The 18,965-nt window shown below is 49.0% G+C and overlaps 1 protein-coding gene across 1 annotated transcript in view; it reads right to left on the bottom strand.

Annotated features, from left to right (window-relative positions):
• The window catches only part of LOC112241372 (metal transporter CNNM4-like), a 50,054-nt gene extending 33,397 nt beyond the window's left edge, over window positions 1-16,657 (bottom strand). Inside the window, exon 1 of the mRNA XM_042302523.1 lies at window positions 15,085-16,657. Coding sequence (XP_042158457.1) covers window positions 15,085-16,498 — 1,414 coding nt within the window. The 5' untranslated portion in view covers window positions 16,499-16,657. The remainder of the gene's footprint in view (window positions 1-15,084) is intronic.
• Between the last annotated feature and the right edge of the window lie 2,308 nt (window positions 16,658-18,965).

The following is an 18,965-nucleotide window of genomic DNA, read 5'->3' as shown; positions in this document are numbered from 1 at the left end:
GACCAAGATCAGTCAGTACTTGGGTTAATCAGTCAGTCAGTACTGGGGTCAGTCAGTCAGTCAGTCAGTACTGGGGTCAGTCAGTACTGGGGTTAATCAGTCAGTCAGTACTGGGGTCAGTCAGTCAGTCAGTCAGTACTGGGGTCAGTCAGGCAGTCAGTACTGGGGTCAGTCAGGCAGTCAGTACTGGGGTCAGTCAGTCAGTACCGGGGTCAGTCAGTCAGTCAGTACTGGGGTTAATCAGTCAGTCAGTACTGGGGTCAGTCAGTCAGTCAGTACTGGGGTCAGTCAGTCAGTCAGTACTGGGGTCAGTCAGTCAGTCAGTACTGGGGTCAGTCAGTCAGTCAGTACTGGGGTCAGTCAGTCAGTACTGGGGTTAATCAGTCAGTCAGTACCGGGGTCAATCAGTCAGTCAGTACCGGGGTCAATCAGTCAGTCAGTATTGGGGTCAATCAGTCAGTCAGTACTGGGGTCAGTCAGTAAGTCAGTCAGTCAGTACTGGGGTTAATCAGTCAGTCAGTACTGGGGTCAGTCAGTCAGTCAGTCAGTACTGGGGTCAGTCAGTCAGTACTGGGGTCAGTCAGTCAGTCAGTACTAGGGTCAGTCAGTCAGTACTGGGGTTAGTCAGTCAGTCAGTACTGGGGTCAGTCAGTCAGTCAGCACTAGGGTCAGTCAGTCAGTACTGGGGTCAGTCAGTCAGTCAGTACTGGGGTCAGTCAGTCAGTCAGTCAGTACTGGGGTCAATCAGTCAGTCAGTACTGGGGTCAGTCAATACTAGGGTCAGTCAGTCAGTCAGTCAGTACTGGGGTTAATCAGTCAGTCAGTAATGGGGTCAGTCAGTCAGTCAGTACTAGGGTCAGTCAGTCAGTCAGTACTGGGGTCAGTCAGTCAGTACTGGGGTTAATCAGTCAGTACTAGGGTCAGTCAGTCAGTCAGTCAGTACTGGGGTTAATCAGTCAGTCAGTAATGGGGTCAGTCAGTCAGTCAGTACTGGGGTCAGTCAGTCAGTCAGTACTGGGGTCAGTCAGTCAGTCAGTACTAGGGTCAGTCAGTACTGGGGTCAGTCAGTCAGTCAGTCAGTACTGGGGTTAACCAGTCAGTCAATACTGGGGTCAGTCAGTCAGTCAGTACTAGGGTCAGTCAGTCAGTCAGTCAGTACTGGGGTCAGTCAGTCAGTCAGTACTAGGGTCAGTCAGTCAGTACTGGGGTCAGTGAGTCAGTCAGTACTGGGGTCAGTCAGTCAGTCAGTACTAGGGTCGGTCAGTCAGTCAGTCAGTCAGTCAGTACTGGGGTCAGTCAGTCAGTACTGGGGTCAGTCGGTCAGTCAGTACTAGGGTCAGTCAGTCAGTCAGTCAGTACTGGGGTTAATCAGTCAGTCAGTACTGGGGTCAGTCAGTCAGTCAGTACTAGGGTCAGTCAGTCAGTCAGTCAGTACTGGGGTTAATCAGTCAGTCAGTCAGTCAGTCAGTACTGGGGTTAGTCAGTCAGTCAGTACTGGGGTCAGTCAGTCAGTACTGGGGTCAGTCAGTCAGTCAGTACTGGGGTCAGTCAGTCAGTCAGTACTAGGGTCAGTCAGTCAGTCAGTCAGTACTGGGGTTAACCAGTCAGTCAATACTGGGGTCAGTCAGTCAGTCAGTACTAGGGTCAGTCAGTCAGTCAGTCAGTACTGGGGTCAGTCAGTCAGTCAGTCAGTACTGGGGTTAACCAGTCAGTCAATACTGGGGTCAGTCAGTCAGTCAGTACTAGGGTCAGTCAGTCAGTCAGTCAGTACTGGGGTCAGTCAGTCAGTCAGTCAGTACTGGGGTTAGTCAGTCAGTCAGTACTGGGGTCAGTCAGTCAGTACTGGGGTCAGTCAGTCAGTCAGTACTGGGGTCAGTCAGTCAGTCAGTACTAGGGTCAGTCAGTCAGTCAGTCAGTACTGGGGTTAACCAGTCAGTCAATACTGGGGTCAGTCAGTCAGTCAGTACTAGGGTCAGTCAGTCAGTCAGTCAGTACTGGGGTCAGTCAGTCAGTCAGTATTGGGGTCAGTCAGTCAGTCAGTACTAGGGTCAGTCAGTCAGTACTGGGGTCAGTGAGTCAGTCAGTACTGGGGTCAGTCAGTCAGTCAGTACTAGGGTCGGTCAGTCAGTCAGTCAGTCAGTCAGTACTGGGGTCAGTCAGTCAGTACTGGGGTCAGTCAGTCAGTCAGTACTAGGGTCAGTCAGTCAGTCAGTCAGTACTGGGGTTAATCAGTCAGTCAGTACTGGGGTCAGTCAGTCAGTCAGTACTAGGGTCAGTCAGTCAGTCAGTACTAGGGTCAGTCAGTCAGTACTGGGGTTAATCAGTCAGTCAGTACTGGGGTCAGTCAGTCAGTCAGTCAGTACTGGGGTTAGTCAGTCAGTCAGTACTGGGGTCAGTCAGTCAGTCAGTACTGGGGTCAGTCAGTCAGTCAGTACTGGGGTCAGTCAGTCAGTCAGTACTAGGGTCAGTCAGTCAGTCAGTACTGGGGTCAGTCAGTCAGTCAGTACTGGGGTCAGTCAGTCAGTCAGTACTGGGGTCAGTCAGTCAGTCAGTACTGGGGTCAATCAGTCAGTCAGTACTGGGGTCAGTCAGTCAGTCAGTACTAGGGTCAGTCAGTCAGTCAGTCAGTACTGGGGTTAATCAGTCAGTCAGTACTGGGGTCAGTCAGTCAGTCAGTACCGGGTTAATCAGTCAGTCAGTACCGGGGTTAATCAGTCAGTCAGTACCGGGTCAATCAGTCAGTCAGTACTGGGGTTAATCAGTCAGTCAGTACTGGGGTTAATCAGTCAGTACTGGGGTCAATCAGTCAGTCAGTACTGGGGTCAGTCAGTCAGTCAGTACTGGGGTTAATCAGTCAGTCAGTACTGGGGTCAGTCAGTCAGTCAGTACTGGGGTCAGTCAGTCAGTCAGTCAGTACTGGGGTTAATCAGTCAGTCAGTACTGGGGTCAGTCAGTACTAGGGTCAGTCAGTCAGTACTGGGGTCAGTCAGTCAGTCAGTACTAGGGTCAGTCAGTCAGTACTGGGGTTAGTCAGTCAGTCAGTACTGGGGTCAGTCAGTCAGTCAGTACTAGGGTCAGTCAGTCAGTCAGTACTGGGGTCAGTCAGTCAGTCAGTACTGGGGTCAGTCAGTCAGTCAGTACTGGGGTCAGTCAGTCAGTCAGTACTGGGGTCAATCAGTCAGTCAGTACTAGGGTCAGTCAGTCAGTCAGTCAGTACTGGGGTTAATCAGTCAGTCAGTACTGGGGTCAGTCAGTCAGTCAGTACTAGGGTCAGTCAGTCAGTCAGTACTGGGGTTAATCAGTCAGTCAGTACTGGGGTCAGTCAGTCAGTCAGTACTGGGGTTAATCAGTCAGTCAGTACCGGGTTAATCAGTCAGTCAGTACCGGGTCAATCAGTCAGTCAGTACTGGGGTTAATCAGTCAGTCAGTACTGGGGTCAGTCAGTCAGTACTGGGGTCAGTCAGTCAGTCAGTACTAGGGTCAGTCAGTCAGTACTGGGGTTAGTCAGTCAGTCAGTACTGGGGTCAGTCAGTCAGTCAGTACTAGGGTCAGTCAGTCAGTCAGTACTGGGGTCAGTCAGTCAGTCAGTACTGGGGTCAGTCAGTACTGGGGTCAGTCAGTCAGTCAGTACTGGGGTCAGTCAGTCAGTCAGTCAGTACTGGGGTCAATCAGTCAGTCAGTACTAGGGTCAGTCAGTCAGTACTGGGGTTAATCAGTCAGTCAGTAATGGGGTCAGTCAGTCAGTCAGTACTAGGGTCAGTCAGTCAGTCAGTACTGGGGTCAGTCAGTCAGTACTGGGGTTAATCAGTCAGTACTAGGGTCAGTCAGTCAGTCAGTCAGTCAGTCAGTACTGGGGTTAACCAGTCAGTCAATACTGGGGTCAGTCAGTCAGTCAGTACTAGGGTCAGTCAGTCAGTCAGTCAGTACTGGGGTTAATCAGTCAGTCAGTACTGGGGTCAGTCAGTCAGTCAGTACTAGGGTCAGTCAGTCAGTACTGGGGTCAGTGAGTCAGTCAGTACTGGGGTCAATCAGTCAGTCAGTACTGGGGTCAGTCAGTCAGTCAGTACTGGGGTTAATCAGTCAGTCAGTACTGGGGTCAGTCAGTCAGTCAGTACTGGGGTTAATCAGTCAGTCAGTACTGGGGTCAGTCAGTCAGTCAGTCAATCAGTCAGTACTGGGGTTAGTCAGTCAGTCAGTACTGGGGTCAGTCAGTCAGTCAGTACTAGGGTCAGTCAATCAGTCAGTACTGGGGTCAGTCAGTCAGTCAGTACTGGGGTCAGTCAGTCAGTCAGTACTAGGGTCAGTCAGTCAGTCAGTACTGGGGTCAGTCAGTCAGTCAGTCAGTACTGGGGTTAACCAGTCAGTCAATACTGGGGTCAGTCAGTCAGTCAGTACTAGGGTCAGTCAGTCAGTCAGTCAGTACTGGGGTTAATCAGTCAGTCAGTACTGGGGTCAGTCAGTCAGTCAGTACTAGGGTCAGTCAGTCAGTACTGGGGTCAGTGAGTCAGTCAGTACTGGGGTCAATCAGTCAGTCAGTACTGGGGTCAGTCAGTCAGTCAGTACTGGGGTTAATCAGTCAGTCAGTACTGGGGTCAGTCAGTCAGTCAGTACTGGGGTTAATCAGTCAGTCAGTACTGGGGTCAGTCAGTCAGTCAGTCAATCAGTCAGTACTGGGGTTAGTCAGTCAGTCAGTACTGGGGTCAGTCAGTCAGTCAGTACTGGGGTTAATCAGTCAGTCAGTACTGGGGTCAGTCAGTCAGTCAGTCAATCAGTCAGTACTGGGGTCAGTCAGTCAGTCAGTACTGGGGTCAGTCAGTCAGTACTAGGGTCAGTCAGTCAGTCAGTACTGGGGTCAGTCAGTCAGTACTGGGGTTAATCAGTCAGTCAATACTGGGGTCAGTCAGTCAGTACTAGGGTCAGTCAGTCAGTCAGTACTGGGGTTAATCAGTCAGTCAGTACTGGGGTCAGTCAGTCAGTCAGTACTAGGGTCAGTCAGTCAGTCAGTCAGTACTGGGGTTAATCAGTCAGTCAGTACCGGGGTTAATCAGTCAGTCAGTGCCGGGGTCAATCAGTCAGTCAGTACTGGGGTTAATCAGTCAGTCAGTACTAGGGTCAGTCAGTCAGTCAGTACTAGGGTCAGTCAGTCAGTACTGGGGTTAGTCAGTCAGTCAGTACTGGGGTCAGTCAGTCAGTCAGTACTGGGGTCAGTCCGTCAGTACTGGGGTCAGTCAGTCAGTCAGTACTGGGGTTAATCAGTCAGTCAGTCAGTACTGGGGTCAGTCAGTCAGTCAGTACTGGGGTTAATCAGTCAGTCAGTACTGGGGTCAGTCAGTCAGTACTGGGGTTAGTCAGTCAGTCAGTACTGGGGTCAGTCAGTCAGTCAGTACTAGGGTCAGTCAGTCAGTACTGGGGTCAGTCAGTCAGTCAGTACTAGGGTCAGTCAGTCAGTCAGTACTGGGGTCAGTCAGTCAGTCAGTACTGGGGTCAATCAGTCAGTCAGTCCTGGGGTCAGTCAGTCAGTACTAGGGTCAGTCAGTCAGTCAGTCAGTACTGGGGTTAATCAGTCAGTCAGTACTGGGGTCAGTCAGTCAGTCAGTACTAGGGTCAGTCAGTCAGTCAGTACTGGGGTTAATCAGTCAGTCAGTACTGGGGTCAGTCAGTCAGTCAGTACCGGGGTTAATCAGTCAGTCAGTACCGGGGTTAATCAGTCAGTCAGTACAGGGGTCAATCAGTCAGTCAGTACTGGGGTTAGTCAGTCAGTCAGTACTGGGGTCAGTCAGTCAGTCAGTACTAGGGTCAGTAAGTCAGTCAGTACTGGGGTCAGTCAGTCAGTCAGTACTGGGATCAGGTCATCAGTCAGTCAGTACTGGGGTCAGTTAATCAGTCAGTACTGGGGTCAGTTAATCAGTCAGTCAGTACTGGGGTCAGTTAGTCAGTCAGTACTGGAGTCAGTCAGTCAGTACTGGAGTCAGTCAGTCAGTCAGTACTGGGGTCAGTCAGTCAGTCAGTACTAGGGTCAGTAAGTCAGTCAGTACTGGGGTCAGTCAGTCAGTCAGTACTGGGATCAGGTCATCAGTCAGTCAGTACTGGGGTCAGTTAGTCAGTCAGTACTGGGGTCAGTCAGTCAGTCAGTACTGGGGTCAGTCAGTCAGTCAGTACTGGAGTCAGTCAGTACTGGGGTCAATCAGTCAGTCAGTCAGTACTGGAGTCAGTCAGTCAGTACTGGGGTAAATCAGTCAGTCAGTACTGGGGTAAATCAGTCAGTCAGTACTGGGGTAAATCAGTCAGTCAGTACTGGGGTCAGTCAGTCAGTCAGTACTGGGGTTAGTCAGTCAGTCAGTACTGGGGTTAGTTAATCAGTCAGTACTGGGGTCAATCATTCAGTCAGTACTGGGGTCAGTCAGTCAGTCAGTACTGGGGTCAGTCAGTCAGTCAGTACTGGGGTCAGTCAGTCAGTCAGTACTGGGGTCAATAAGTCAGTCAGTACTGGGGTCAGTCAGTCAGTCAGTACTGGGGTCACTCAGTCAGTCAGTCAGTACTGGGGTCAGTCAGTCAGTCAGTCAGTACTGGGGTCAGTCAGTCAGTACTGGAGTCAGTCAGTCAGTACTGGGGTAAATCAGTCAGTCAGTCAGTACTGGGGTCAGTTCATCAGTCAGTCAGTACTGGAGTCAATCAGTCAGTCAGTCAGTACTGGAGTCAGTCAGTACTGGGGTCAATCAGTCAGTCAGTCAGTACTGGGGTAAATCAGTCAGTCAGTACTGGGGTAAATCAGTCAGTCAGTCAGTACTGGAGTCAGTCAGTCAGTACTGGGGTCAGTCAGTACTGGAGTCAGTCAGTACTGGGGTCAATCAGTCAGTCAGTCAGTACTGGGTCAGTCAGTACTGGAGTCAGTCAGTCAGTCAGTACTGGAGTCAGTCAGTCAGTACTGGAGTCAGTCAGTCAGTCAGTACTGGGGTCAATCAGTCAGTACTGGGGTCAGTTAATCAGTCAGTACTAGGGTCAGTCAGTCAGTCAGTACTGGGGTTAATCAGTCAGTCAGTACTAGGGTCAGTCAGTCAGTCAGTACTAGGGTCAGTCAGTCAGAAGCTGTTTTGTAAAATCAGATGTGTTAGAACAGGGTTGGAAACAAATCCTACATGAGGGTTGTTCTCCAGGAGTAGTGTTAACCAATTGCCAATTGTCAATCAGTCAGTCAGTACTGGGGTCAGTTCATCAGTCAGTCAGTACTGGGATCAGGTCATCAGTCAGTCAGTACTGGGGTCAATCAGTCAGTCAGTACTGGGGTCAGTTAATCAGTCAGTACTGGGGTCAGTTAATCAGTCAGTCAGTACTGGGGTCAGTTAGTCAGTCAGTACTGGGGTCAGTCAGTCAGTCAGTCAGTCAGTCAGTACTGGGGTCAGTCAGTCAGTCAGTACTGGGGTCAGTCAGTCAGTCAGTACTGGGGTCAGTCAGTCAGTCAGTACTGGGGTCAATCAGTCAGTCAGTCAGTACTGGAGTCAGTCAGTCAGTACTGGGGTCAGTCAGTACTGGAGTCAGTCAGTACTGGGGTCAATCAGTCAGTCAGTCAGTACTGGAGTCAGTCAGTACTGGAGTCAGTCAGTCAGTCAGTACTGGGGTTAGTCAGTCAGTCAGTACTGGGGTTAGTTAATCAGTCAGTACTGGGGTTAGTTAATCAGTCAGTCAGTACTGGGGTCAGTCAGTCAGTCAGTACTGGGGTCAGTCAGTCAGTCAGTACTGGGGTCAGTCAGTCAGTCAGTACTGGGGTCAGTCAGTCAGTCAGTACTGGGGTCAGTCAGTCAGTCAGTCAGTACTGGGGTCAGTCAGTCAGTACTGGGGTCAGTCAGTCAGTCAGTACTGGAGTCAGTCAGTCAGTCAGTACTGGAGTCAATCAGTACTGGGGTCAGTCAGTACTGGGGTCAATCAGTCAGTACTGGGGTCAGTTAATCAGTCAGTACTGGGGTAAATCAGTCAGTACTGGGGTCAGTTAATCAGTCAGTACTGGGGTAAATCAGTCAGCCAGTACTGGAGTCAGTCAGTCAGTCAGTTCTGGGGTCAGTTGCTCAGTCAGTACTGGGGTAAATCAGTCAGTACTGGGGTCAGTTAATCAGTCAGTACTGGAGTCAGTCAGTCAGTCAGTACTGGGGTCAGTCAGTCAGTCAGTCAGTACTGGGGTCAGTTCATCAGTCAGTCAGTACTGGGGTCAGTCAGTCAGTCACTACTGGGGTCAGTCAGTCAGTACTGGAGTCAGTCAGTCAGTCAGTACTGGGGTCAATCAGTCAGTCAGTACCGGGTCAGTCAGTCAGTCAGTACCGGGGTTAATCAGTCAGTCAGTACCGGGGGTCAATCAGTCAGTCAGTACCGGGGTCAATCAGTCAGTCAGTACTGGGGTTAATCAGTCAGTCAGTACTGGGGTCAATCAGTCAGTCAGTACTGAGGTTAATCAGTCAGTACTGGGTCAATCAGTCAGTCAGTACTGGGGTCAGTCAGTCAGTACTGGGGTTAATCAGTCAGTCAGTACTGGGGTCAGTCAGTACTGGGGTCAGTCAGTCAGTCAGTACTGGGGTTAATCAGTCAGTCAGTACTGGGGTCAGTCAGTCAGTACTAGGGTCAGTCAGTCAGTACTGGGGTCAGTCAGTCAGTCAGTACTGGGGTCAGTCAGTCAGTCAGTACTAGGGTCGGTCAGTCAGTCAGTACTGGGGTCAGTCAGTCAGTCAGTACTGGGGTCAGTCAGTCAGTACTGGGGTCAGTCGGTCAGTCAGTACTAGGGTCAGTCAGTCAGTCAGTCAGTACTGGGGTTAATCAGTCAGTCAGTACTGGGGTCAGTCAGTCAGTCAGTACTAGGGTCAGTCAGTCAGTACTGGGGTCAGTCAGTCAGTCAGTACTGGGGTTAATCAGTCAGTTAGTACAGTCAGTACTGGGGTTAATCAGTCAGTCAGTACTGGGGTCAGTCAGTCAGTCAGTACTGGGGTTAATCAGTCAGTCAGTACTGGGGTCAGTCAGTCAGTACTGGGGTCAATCAGTCAGTCAGTACTGGGGTCAGTCAGTCAGTCAGTACTGGGGTTAATCAGTCAGTCAGTACTGGGGTCAGTCAGTCAGTCAGTACTAGGGTCAGTCAGTCAGTCAGTACTGGGGTCAGTCAGTCAGTCAGAAGCTGTTTTGTAAAATCAGGTGTGTTAGAACAGGGTTGGAAACAAATCCTACATGAGGGTTGTTCTCCAGGAGTAGTGTTAACCAATTGCCAATCAGTCAGTCAGTACTGGGGTCAGTTAGTCAGTCAGTACTGGAGTCAGTCAGTCAGTACTGGAGTCAGTCAGTCAGTCAGTACTGGGGTCAGTCAGTCAGTCAGTACTGGGGTCAGTCAGTCAGAAGCTGTTTTGTAAAATCAGATGTGTTAGAACAGGGTTGGAAACAAATCCTACATGAGAGTTGTTCTCCAGGAGTAGTGTTAACCAATTGCCAATTGTCAATCAGTCAGTCAGTACTGGGGTCAGTTCATCAGTCAGTCAGTACTGGGATCAGGTCATCAGTCAGTCAGTACTGGGGTCAATCAGTCAGTCAGTACTGGGGTCAGTTAATCAGTCAGTACTGGGGTCAGTTAATCAGTCAGTCAGTACTGGGGTCAGTTAGTCAGTCAGTACTGGAGTCAGTCACTGGGTCAGTCAGTCAGTCAGTACTGGGGTCAGTCAGTCAGTCAGTACTGGGGTCAGTCAGTCAGTCAGTACTGGGGTCAGTCAGTCAGTCAGTACTGGAGTCAGTCAGTACTGGGGTCAATCAGTCAGTCAGTCAGTACTGGAGTCAGTCAGTACTGGGGTCAGTCAGTACTGGGGTCAGTCAGTCAGTCAGTCAGTACTGGGGTAAATCAGTCAGTCAGTACTGGGGTAAATCAGTCAGTCAGTACTGGGGTAAATCAGTCAGTCAGTACTGGGGTCAGTCAGTCAGTCAGTACTGGGGTTAGTCAGTCAGTCAGTACTGGGGTTAGTTAATCAGTCAGTACTGGGGTCAATCATTCAGTCAGTACTGGGGTCAGTCAGTCAGTCAGTACTGGGGTCAGTCAGTCAGTCAGTACTGGGGTCAGTCAGTCAGTCAGTACTGGGGTCAATAAGTCAGTCAGTACTGGGGTCAGTCAGTCAGTCAGTACTGGGGTCACTCAGTCAGTCAGTCAGTACTGGGGTCAGTCAGTCAGTCAGTCAGTACTGGGGTCAGTCAGTCAGTACTGGAGTCAGTCAGTCAGTACTGGGGTAAATCAGTCAGTCAGTCAGTACTGGGGTCAGTTCATCAGTCAGTCAGTACTGGAGTCAATCAGTCAGTCAGTCAGTACTGGAGTCAGTCAGTACTGGGGTCAATCAGTCAGTCAGTCAGTACTGGGGTAAATCAGTCAGTCAGTACTGGGGTAAATCAGTCAGTCAGTACTGGGGTAAATCAGTCAGTCAGTACTGGGATCAGTCAGTCAGTACTGGGGTCAGTCAGTCAGTCAGTACTGGAGTCAGTCAGTCAGTACTGGAGTCAGTCAGTCAGTCAGTACTGGGGTAAATCAGTCAGTCAGTACTGGGGTCAGTTAATCAGTCAGTACTAGGGTCAGTCAGTCAGTCAGTACTGGGGTTAATCAGTCAGTCAGTACTGGGGTCAGTCAGTCAGTCAGTACTAGGGTCAGTCAGTCAGTCAGTACTGGGGTCAGTCAGTCAGTCAGTCAGTACTGGGGTCAGTCAGTCAGTCAGAAGCTGTTTTGTAAAATCAGATGTGTTAGAACAGCGTTGGAAACAAATCCTACATGAGGGTTGTTCTCCAGGAGTAGTGTTAACCAATTGCCAATCAGTCAGTCAGTACTGGGGTCAGTTCATCAGTCAGTCAGTACTGGGATCAGGTCATCAGTCAGTCAGTACTGGGGTCAATCAGTCAGTCAGTACTGGGGTCAGTTAATCAGTCAGTACTGGGGTCAGTTAATCAGTCAGTCAGTACTGGGGTCAGTTAGTCAGTCAGTACTGGGGTCAGTCAGTCAGTCAGTCAGTCAGTACTGGGGTCAGTCAGTCAGTCAGTACTGGAGTCAGTCAGTACTGGGGTCAATCAGTCAGTCAGTCAGTACTGGAGTCAGTCAGTCAGTACTGGGGTCAGTCAGTACTGGAGTCAGTCAGTACTGGGGTCAATCAGTCAGTCAGTCAGTACTGGAGTCAGTCAGTCAGTACTGGGGTCAGTCAGTACTGGAGTCAGTCAGTCAGTCAGTCAGTACTGGGGTTAGTCAGTCAGTCAGTACTGGGGTTAGTTAATCAGTCAGTACTGGGGTTAGTTAATCAGTCAGTCAGTACTGGGGTCAGTCAGTCAGTCAGTACTGGGGTCAGTCAGTCAGTCAGTACTGGGGTCAGTCAGTCAGTCAGTACTGGGGTCAATCAGTCAGTCAGTACTGGGGTCAGTCAGTCAGTCAGTACTGGGGTCAGTCAGTCAGTCAGTACAGGGGTCAGTTAGTCAGGGGTCAGTCAGTCAGTACTGGAGTCAGTCAGTCAGTACTGGGGTAAATCAGTCAGTCAGTACTGGGGTAAATCAGTCAGTCAGTCAGTACTGGGGTCAGTTCATCAGTCAGTCAGTACTGGAGTCAATCAGTCAGTCCGTCAGTACTGGAGTCAGTCAGTACTGGGGTCAATCAGTCAGTCAGTCAGTACTGGGGTAAATCAGTCAGTCAGTACTGGGGTAAATCAGTCAGTCAGTACTGGGGTAAATCAGTCAGTCAGTACTGGGGTCAGTCAGTCAGTCAGTACTGGGGTCAGTCAGTCAGTACTGGGATCAGTCAGTCAGTACTGGGGTCAGTCAGTCAGTACTGGAGTCAGTCAGTCAGTCAGTACTGGAGTCAATCAGTACTGGGGTCAGTCAGTACTGGGGTCAATCAGTCAGTACTGGGGTCAGTTAATCAGTCAGTACTGGGGTAAATCAGTCAGTACTGGGGTCAGTTAATCAGTCAGTACTGGGGTAAATCAGTCAGCCAGTACTGGAGTCAGTCAGTCAGTCAGTTCTGGGGTCAGTCAGTCAGTACTGGGGTCAGTTAATCAGTCAGTACTGGAGTCAGTCAGTCAGTCAGTCAGTACTGGGGTCAGTCAGTCAGTCAGTCAGTACTGGGGTCAGTTCATCAGTCAGTCAGTACTGGGGTCAGTCAGTCAGTCACTACTGGGGTCAGTCAGTCAGTACTGGAGTCAGTCAGTCAGTCAGTACTGGGGTTAATCAGTCAGTCAGTCAGAAGCTGCTTCGTAAAATCAGATGTGTTAGAACAGGTTTGGAAGCAAATCCAACAGGAGGGTTGTTCTCCAGGAGTAGTGTTAACCAATTGCCAGTCAGTCAGTCAGTACTGGGGTCAGTTCATCAGTCAGTCAGTACTGGGATCAGTCAGTCAGTACTGGGGTCAGTCAGTCAGTCAGTCAGTACTGGGGTCAGTCAGTCAGTACTGGGGTCAGTTCATCAGTCAGTCAGTACTGGGGTCAATCCGTCAGTACTGGGGTCAGTTAATCGGTAAGTCAGTACCGGGGTCGATCAGTCAGTCAGTACTGGGGTCAGTTGATCAGTCAGTCAGTACTGGGGTCAGTTCAGTCAGTCCGTCAGTACAGGGGTCAGTTAAACAGTCAGTCAGTATGGGGGCAAATCAGTCAGTCAGTACTGGGGTCAATCAGTCAGTCAGTCAGTACTGGGGTCAATCAGTCAGTACTGGGGTCAGTCAGTCAGTACTGGGGTCAATCAGTCAGTACTGAGATCAGTCAGTCAGTACTGGGGTCAATCAGTCAGTCAGTACTGGGGTCAGTCAGTCAGTCAGTCAGTCAGTCAGTACTGGGGCCAGTTCATCAGTCAGTCAGTACTGGGGCCAGTTCAGTCAGTCAGTCAGTACTGGGGTCAGTTCAGTCAGTCAGTCAGTACTGGGGTCAATCAGTCAGTCAGTACTGGGGTCAATCCGTCAGTACTGGGATCAATCAGTCAGTCAGTCAGTACTGGGGTCAGTTCATCAGTCAGTCAGTGGGTCAATCAGCTGGAGTCGATGGTGTTGTGAAATATCTGAATATTGAGAGGAGACTGTTCCTGGTTCCTGGGTGTTAGGGTACTGGAGGTAGTCTACTTAAGTGTACTGTATATAGTAAGTCACATAACATCACCCCCCCTCTAGTCTGTTCTGATCTCTGGTTCTTCCCCCAGTCCTCCTCTCTTTAAGCTCTAAGTCCATACAAGAAAGGGGGATGGGGATAGAGAGAGACAGAAGGGGGTAATCCATCTCCTGGTTTACTATTTCTCCTCTCTTCGCTCTTATCCTCCTCTCTGCTCTTATCCTCCTCTCTGCTCTTATCCTTCTCTCTGCTCTTATCCTTCTCTTATCCTCCTCTCTCCGCTCTTATCCTCCTCTTATCCTCCTCTCCGTTCTTATCCTCCTCTCCGCTCTTATCTTCCTCTCCGCTCTTATCCTCCTCTCTCCGCTCTTAACCTCATCTTATCCTCCTCTTATCCTCCTCTCCGTTCTTATCCTCCTCTTATCCTCCTCTCCGCTCTTATCCTCTCAGGTGTTGGGAACACACTGTTCTGTGTATTTTACAAGCTCTGTCACACGTATAATATTGAGTGTGATATACCCCATTGTATTTTCAGCCTGCACGTAAAGGGACAGCAAACACACAGTGGGAATTCATTGGCTGAGTCAGTCAACCTAACACACACACATATACTGTATACCTTTCCACTGACAACACAGCTGACATCTCACACACTGCTGTCATCCTCCAGCCAATAAAGAAGAGAGTAGAGACACACCAGTGGGTCAGAAGAGTGAGGTCACACGGTGATTAAAGTCACAGCGATGATCTGAATGCGTGGTTGTTAGGCTCAGTCAGTGTCGTCCATCTTTGATCTCTGACTGTCTGTGGTGTGAAGATCAGCACTGTCCTGTCACTATCCCTCCACTAGGTCACCATGCTGTCTAACCGCAGATACAAGGCTACTTCAACAACTAACCCTTAACCCTCACCCGTACCTTGTCCCCAACCTTACTCATGTGTTAATGTTGGGATGGAACAAAAGCCTGCATATCCTGTGGGTCTGCAGGACCAGGTGGGGCACTTTACTGTTAGCACCACAGGCACTTTGGCAGCAGCAGCTTGCTCTACAGCTGAGACCCCAGCTCCAGACTGACAGTTCAGCTGTTCCCAACCGATCCAGTCAACCCACTGGTCACCCAGAGAGTGGGTGACCCTCTTTACAATAAGGCCTAGGCTATATATATATATATAAGCAGTTATGACAGCTGGTGACGTCTGTTATTCTTCACACACTCTCAATGATACAAACTGTAGTTTGGGTCAGCTAACTGGTAAGGCATATAGTTAGCCACCTAGGTTGTGTTATAAGCATGCAACATCAAATGACTTGATGTTGATAACATGCGTTACAACATTTGAGTGAGGGGTTACAACAGCCTAGCTAGCCTAGCCCCTGGATAGCCCTAAGACTGAGTGACGATAGCAGCCCTAAGAGTGAGAGACGATAGCAGCCCTAAGACTGAGTGACGATAGCAGCCCTAAGAGTGAGTGACGATAGCAGCCCTAAGAGTGAGTGACGATAGCAGCCCTAAGAGTGAGTGACGATAGCAGCCCTAAGAGTGAGTGACGATAGCAGCCCTAAGAGTGAGTGACAATAGCAGCCCTAAGAGTGAGTGACGATAGCAGCCCTTAGTGAGTGACGATAGCAGCCCTAAGAGTGAGTGACGATAGCAGCCCTAAGAGTGAGTGACGATAGCAGCCCTAAGAGTGAGTGACGATAGCAGCCCTAAGAGTGAGTGACGATAGCAGCCCTAAGAGTGAGTGACGATAGCAGCTATCCAGAGACAGAGTTGATGACCCCTAGATTGTGATGTGTCACAGTTGTTCCCTGCCATGACAACTGGGTTGAGATATTCCACTCATCAATACAGCCAGGGGCACATCTGTCTCTGTGTCAGTGTGTGTGTGTGTGTGTGTATATGAGTGTATTGATTATGGGGAGTGACGGATATAAATAGTTTTCCATACACCAACCATGTATGTAAATATGATGTATGACACATGCTTCCCCCGACCCTCCAGATATACACACCTTTCTTGAACTCCTCCAGCATGGAGTCCAGCCGTGTATCGTGGAACACAAAGTGGACCGGGTGGTTGTAGAACTTGGTGATGGTCTTCAGGGTGGTGCAGTCGTCAGGGTCCACGAACGCCAGGTCCTTCACATACAGGATGTCCACGATGTTGGAGCGCTCGTCGTCGAACACGGGGATACGTGTGTAGCCGCTCTCCATGATCTCTGACATGGTGTTGAAGTCGAGGACCGCGTCGTTCTGGATCATGAAGCAGTGGGCCAGAGGAGTCATCACGCTCTCCACCGTCTTATTCCGGAGTTCCAGCGCTCCTTGGATCATGTTGAGCTCCTCCTTGACCAGGTCGTTGTACGGTTCCGTCACCCTGAGCATCTCCACCAGCTTCTCGCGGTTATACACAGTGCCGATCTCCTGGCCTAGGAGCACGTCTAGGAGCTTGCTGACGGGGAAGGAGAGGGGGAAGGTGAGCAACATGAAGAACTTGGTCACCTGGATGGTGTTGGCGCCCACCGCCAGCCCGTGGCGAGAACACAGCGCCTGGGGGACTATCTCACCGAAAATCACAATACCCACTGTGGAGGCGACCACGGCGCCCAGCCCAGAGCCTATCAAGTCATCCAGGAGGATGGTGAGTGTGGTGTTGACCAGGACGTTACCAAGCAACAGAGAACAGAGTAGGTAGTTCCCCTTGCTGCGGATGGGCTCAATTTTGCGGGCGTATTTCTTCTCCTTCTCTGAGCCACAGCTCTGGACTATACGTAGCTCCATGGGGTCCAGAGCCATGAGCCCCAGGTTCAGCCCGCTGAACATGCCAGACAGCACCAACAGACAGCAGATGAGGATGATCTGGAACCACAGGGGGAGGAGAGTTTTTTCCCCCTCCACCACCCGCAGTCTCCCGTCGCTATCCCCGAGCAGAGCCCACCTACCATCAGCCAAACTCCTGATACACAGCCCATACTCCTTGTGCGGCTCGCTCTTACGAAGCGGTTTAATGTTTATGCTGAGTACCCCCGTGGTCCCCCGGCTACTGATGTTCATGTAGTTTGCGATGCTGAAGTCTTTTGTGAAATCAACACAAGTGCTGTTAGGTGTGTCGTCAATAATGTTATTGTTTCCCCCATCCTCGCTCCCATCCCCTCGTTCTGTGAAGCGTATCTGAGCCCAGGTGCCCGAGTTGAGCTGCACTCCGTAGAACCGGAGCTGCACTGTGCTCTCCTCCGTTAATTGGATGACCCCATCGTCAGTGGTCGAGGCCGGTTTGTCGCTCCTCTCCAGCCGCATACCGAGCACCTGGCTCCCGCTACTGCGGACACTCGAAGTGGCTGTCTCGGTGCGTCCCCCCACTGCACTCCAAAAGAAAACGATTAGAGTCAGAACGTAGCCTTGCTGCCCGCTCCATTCTGTCGCCATGTTTGTTTCACTGTACTGGCGACCTGGGTGCTGACGTCACTACTCATCTCCCTCCAGTCCCGCTCCTATTACCATAATAACCCTAAAGCACCGCCTATCGGACACGGCAGGTATAGCCATACACACGTACACGTGTGTAACATACTGTTGGGGTTCAGCACAGGAGGTTGGTGGCACCTTCATTGGGGAGGACGGGCTCGTGGTAATGGCTGGCGTGGAATAGGTGGGATAGTATCAAAAACATTAAACACATGGTGTCCATGTGTTTGATGCTATTCCATTGACTCCGTTCCAGCCATTATTACGAACCATCCTCCCTATACCCCTTGACCTTCACATGTTGTTGTGTTACAGTCTGAATTGAAAATGGATTCAATAGATTTTTCTCTCACACCCATCTACACACAACGTGAAAACATGTTTTAAGCACTTACAGTTGACCAGGGCAGCTCTAGCAGGGCAGCAATTTGACGAACTGACTTGTTGGAAAGGTGGCATCCTATGACAGTGTCACTGAGCTCTTTAGTAAGGCATTGTCAATAAGAATTTGTCCTTAACATTCTACTGTCAATGTTTGTCTATGGAGATTACATTTTCAACAACGGGTGTCCCCATACTTTTATATATAGTGTATGTACTTCGAGTTCATGTTAGCCAGACTAATTATGTAGACCTATAGTGTACACACATTTTGGACTGAGCAATTTTAGTGTTTGCTCATTTCATTCTGTATCTTATCATTTATAAGGCTAACCGTTATGATTGTTTATAGCCCATACATAGGCTTTATAGTCCCCTCAAATGGTCTACAAGAAAGAACATTATAACATTGCGCCTAATCAATGATCCATGTCTTGCGTCTTGATATCAGCCCAAGGCATATTATCCCTAATTAAATTGCATCATTACATTAAGCCATAAAGGACCAAGGCAATGTGGCAGAGTGAATCCTGCGGTTTATAGACAGTCAAAGACCCAGCTGTTATGTAAAGGGTCTCACCCGCATCTCTCTGGCTCTGGCGGCCATGCACCACAGTGTGGGCAACAGTGGGTCTCAGTTCAATTTAAGTTTCAACCAAAAGACCCTGTCTAAAGGTTGTTGTTTTTTAGATGGGATTCAGAGTTGAAGACCACTCAACCAAACCAAAGATGTGCATGATGTGGTAACGTCTGTGCTCAGTGGCAAAGCAGATGGATAGTCGATGGTCATTCGTGTCACTGAGACAGTTGCAGTCAGTGTTACTGATGCAACTCACCGCCGGCGGTCACTGGTAGATGTGACTATGAGCTGATTGTCTCTCAATCTCTTAAGGGATGGATGGGTCAAAAACAAAGGGTGGACAACAACGACATCAACAAATATCAACAACAAAACGTGTTAAAGTCTATGCTCCACGTGCATTTTTAAACAGACTAAAATATGAATAATAAAACAATTTAGGCTAAAAGGCTATCTTAATGATTGAAATAATCTAATCTCTTATAAAAAAAATAAACCTATGCTTTAGGCTATTCAATTTGTGCGTACCAGTTTTAAATATGTCACCGTGTAGTAGCCTAGTGAGGTAGATGTGACTTAATTCTCTGCTGATCCATGATTTTTAAAAATCCAATGACTTTTCCGTGACCTAGAGCTACGTAACAATAACACGATACTGTAGAAATCACGGTTGCGTTTAATCCAACGATAGTAGTTTTTATGCGATCTTATATTGCCATCTAGTGGACAAAAACGGAATATCCCTGATTGGGAAGCGCTTTTAAAATAGAGCAGTCAAATAACATTTATTCTTCAAAAAAATAATCATGGTACAAGAACATTTCAAATGTCATGATTCTACAAAATTTGAATATTATGAATATAATTCTGATCAAGAAACATCTTAAACATTTTCAGGATTCAACATTTTCAAGCATTTTGAAAATAAAGATTTTACGATTATGAGAGATAGCCTTTCTAGAATGACTGATCTATTGACAATGAGTGCATCTTAACATTGTGTAAGAATCATCTCTTTAGGGTTGCTAGAATAGTAAAACAACCTATATATGTAGCCTATCTATCAGCTGTCAATTAATACAATTGATAATGAAACTGTTAATGAGAGGCATCGTTAGTGAAAACACTAAACTATATTCATTGCTCCACTTCATAATCATTCCTTCCACATGCACCGTGTCTTTTTACATTGAACTAATGTATCCTATATAACAAAGTGTCTTTTCTGTGCTGAAAACTGTCGCTATTCCATTCACACAATACTATAAATCAACGACGTATAGTCCTAACTCAAACCTAACATGACTCTTGTACAGATCCTTTCTTCTAGAAAAGCATTGGAAAATGTCCTGTCATAATAGCTAATGCTCATAACTGAGAACAGTGGTGTTTAAACTGCACTGTATACTCTACGTTGCTATCTTCACTCCCCCAGATCTCATATTCGTGTGTTTGTGTGTGGGCATG

This window comes from Oncorhynchus tshawytscha, linkage group LG20 (assembly GCF_018296145.1).
Source record: "Oncorhynchus tshawytscha isolate Ot180627B linkage group LG20, Otsh_v2.0, whole genome shotgun sequence".
Taxonomy (NCBI): Eukaryota; Metazoa; Chordata; class Actinopteri; order Salmoniformes; family Salmonidae; genus Oncorhynchus; species Oncorhynchus tshawytscha.
The sequence above is the reverse complement of the archived record's forward strand: the minus strand, read 5'-3'. Positions and strand labels throughout refer to the sequence as shown.